The 3,280-nt window shown below is 54.1% G+C and overlaps 1 protein-coding gene across 1 annotated transcript; it reads left to right on the forward strand.

The window, feature by feature from the left end:
* Positions 1–560: 560 nt before the first annotated feature.
* On the forward strand, positions 561–2,787 carry PtrM4_154590 (uncharacterized protein; the record flags this gene model as incomplete). The annotated part of the gene is made up of 5 exons (XM_066110391.1): positions 561–916; positions 955–1,489; positions 1,791–2,017; positions 2,163–2,260; positions 2,495–2,787. The coding sequence occupies 5 exons, from the start codon at positions 561–563 to the stop codon at positions 2,785–2,787; spliced, it is 1,509 nt and encodes a 502-aa protein (XP_065958589.1).
* Positions 2,788–3,280: the final 493 nt, after the last annotated feature.

Consider the following 3,280-nt stretch of genomic DNA (forward strand, 5'->3'; position numbering starts at 1 on the left):
ATCTAGATATATAGGCCTATTACTTTGCAGCAATAGAGATATATACCTAAGGAAGAGCCGTTGCTCTGTCGGTTTCGTAGAGGGTGCCTTCGATCGAACATCTAAAATCAGTTGGCGCACGGGCCATTTGCAGAGATTTCTCTCAACTAAGGCCAGGTAACAACTCTAACCAGGGCGCTCAATGGTACGTTATAATATACCATTTTTTTGTTAGTGCTGAGAAGTACGCGTATGGCGGGTATATACTAGAACCAGGGGTTTATCCCATTAAACTTCAGGAGTACATCCCATTTTTAGTCTATAGTCGAAATTACTCCAAATTTAGACATATAACTCAGCATACGTAGACGCACAATCTGACGAATTTACAGCGCAGCAGACTATGTGGTTCAGGAGCTTAGGGTTTGGTGTTCTTGGTTAGGGTTACGCGTCTGGGGGTCAGGAGGTCGCGAGGCTCGGCACCCGCCGCGCGCGCGCCGCCGGAGTAAGCACCGAGAGAGCGATCAACAGCGCGTGTATATAAGAAGCCGAGTAGAACAGGTAGGCGTCGATATTTCAACATGTCTAAACCTAGCATCGAGTGCCAGTATTTCGAGCATGTGCCTGAGCACAGCGTAGCGGCATGCAGAGAGTGCAGATATGCAGTATGGCCAGATCAGATTGAGGGCCATCTACAGAAGCAGCATAAGGTTAGTTACAAGGAGGCTGAGGCAGTTGGACAGCAGGTTCGCAGCTGGGCTGGGTTAGTCCAGTACCCTAGTGAGCTCGAGGTGCCGACTGGTGCTCCAAAGCCTGTGCGGCAATTGCCAGTGTATACAGACGGGATGTTATGCCAATTTGACTCCAGCTGCTGCTATTATGTAGCAAGAAGTAAGGAGGCTATACGAAAGCATTGGCGTAAGGACCATCAAGGATGGTCAGCAGGGAAGAAGCGAGGGCGCCAAGTCGAACCAGGCAGAAGAGCGTGCAGGCACATATGGATAAGGGGTACCGGCTGGTCCATTGCCAGCGATTATTCAGCAGCCGGCATGGATCGCAGTACTTTGAGGTCCAGGCACCCCAGGATGGAGAAGGCCCCGAAATCGTGCCCGTAGACGGGGCAGCAGCATGGGCGCGAGTGGGCGAGCAGATGGCCAAGGCGTGGGCAGACATCGAGAAGCGGGCGCAGACGACGATCCAGGAGGGCGAGCGCGACGAGGTGAACCCATGGCTGGAGCGGACGCAGTGGTTGCCGTACCTAGTGGGCATGGAGAGGCCGGATTTGTTAGCGTGCATCGAGGAGCCCGTGGCAGAGCCAGATGCCAGGCAGGAGCAGCAGGCCGAGCCGGTGGAAGCAGCGATTTGGGCAGCCATGGATGGATTGGCGCGGTTCAGCCAGGCATCCATTATTGACCGGATTGGCGTGTTTATACGGTTGGAGGCAATTCGCACAGAGATGCACCAAACCCGGTTCCAGCCGTTACAGCCGTATATGGACAAGAACGCCATTGTCAAGCACACACGACCGTGGCAGCAGATGTTAATGTTTTTTGCACGCACACAGAAAGAGCACGGGTGGAAGAGCCCAAGTATAGACTCCGCAACAATCAATTCAATCCGGTCACTCTCCTAGACCCACTTACCTATCTAGGTAGGGCTTAAACTCCTATAGGTAACTACTAGGCTTAAAGCGGTAATCAATCAATCCAATCTGAACCTTCTAGGACCCACTTAATTGATTGTTGCGGACTGTGCCCAAGTATCGGTTTACGCGCCGGCAGCGAGAGGCATGGGAGGTGTTAATCGAACAGGCAAAGCGGAGCATAGAGGGAGACGAAGAAGATGAAGCCGAGGATATGGACGAAGAGAGAGAAGAGCTGGACGAGGAGATGATGGACGACATAGACGAGGCGATAGAGGTAGCTGAGGAAGAGCCAGGTCAGGGAGAAGGCCCCGAGCCTAAGAAGTTGTCTAAGATACAGAAAGCGTGTTTGGAGTTTTGCATTGCATTACTTAACCACCGCATCACCCGTAGAGAGTATGACAGCCGCTGGTGTGCGCGTTGGCGGTGCTGGGCGTCAAGGAGGACGGATGGAAGGGGCCGGAGCAGTACCCGCCGATATTATCGGCGGTGATCAAGATCGCTCGGTTTATGGTCGTGCAGAAGGGACTAGAAATGTCAGGGCCGAGGAGGATAGCGGCGATGAGACAGACGACGACTTAGATGACAGCGCGTACGAGAGCGGGCCAAGCCAGCGACGGCGTCCAAGGGGTGTTTGCAGTTAGTGCAGAAGATGATGGACCGGTTCATGGTGCGCGGCAGCCATAGCCCCATGCAGTGGATGTTGGATTTGCGGACGTATGGATTGAAGATCCATTACAACACTACAACCCGCGGGCATGTAGAGTGGACGAACGGCGACGAGCAGACTCCGCAACAATCAATCGGATCGGCATGATTGATTCCTATCTAGGTTAAAGGCTGCCTAATAAAGTAACTCTTTAACCTATATAGGAATCAATCATGTCGATCGATTGATTGTTGCGGAGTCTGGCGACGAGCTGCTGTACAAAGAGCTGCATTTTAGCATGGCGCAGTTCCGCGGCATGGTACATGGGCTGGCTAGCGAGAGCCGGCGATTATTAACAGAGGAGTTAATGTTTAGCAGCAAGGCAGCGCCGGTGCCGGCAGTGCCATGGGAGAGCATACGTGACAACCCAACCGACGAGCGGCCAGGATGGAACTTTTTGAAGGATCATCGCACAAACATGCCCGTCAACGGCGAGAGGTGGTTATTTGAGCGGTAGGCGAGAGCGCCAGCATCCGGAGTCGGTTCATGAAGCCCGGGACGCAGTCAGGGGTAGACCGACAGGCAATAGAGCGATACATGGACCGGGTGGTAGAATTTCGCGAGAAGCTGGCGGTGTTAATGCATATAACGGGTGGGCAGCCAGCGCGAGGGCCAGAGCTACTGAGCGTACGGCATAGCAACACAGTGCAAGGGGGGCATCGCAATATATTCATCGAGGACGGCATGGTGGTGTTTGTGACACGGTACCACAAGGGATACAAAGTCAGCGGCGACGTCAAGATTATCCATCGATATTTGCCGCGCGAGGTGGGCGAGCTGGTAGTGTGGTATATGTGGCTGGTGTTGCCGTTCCAGCAGCGGCTCGAGGCGTTGGTGTGGGAGAAGGAGGCAGTTTCGTCGCATATGTGGCCAGCAGACCCCAGCGGCCGCAAGTGGACGACGATCGGCTGCGGGAGGCGTTGAAGCGCGAGAGCCGGATCGCGATGGGC

The sequence above is a fragment of the Pyrenophora tritici-repentis genome, assembly GCF_003171515.1.
Source record: "Pyrenophora tritici-repentis strain M4 chromosome Unknown M4_contig_00046, whole genome shotgun sequence".
Classification (NCBI taxonomy): Eukaryota; Fungi; Ascomycota; class Dothideomycetes; order Pleosporales; family Pleosporaceae; genus Pyrenophora; species Pyrenophora tritici-repentis.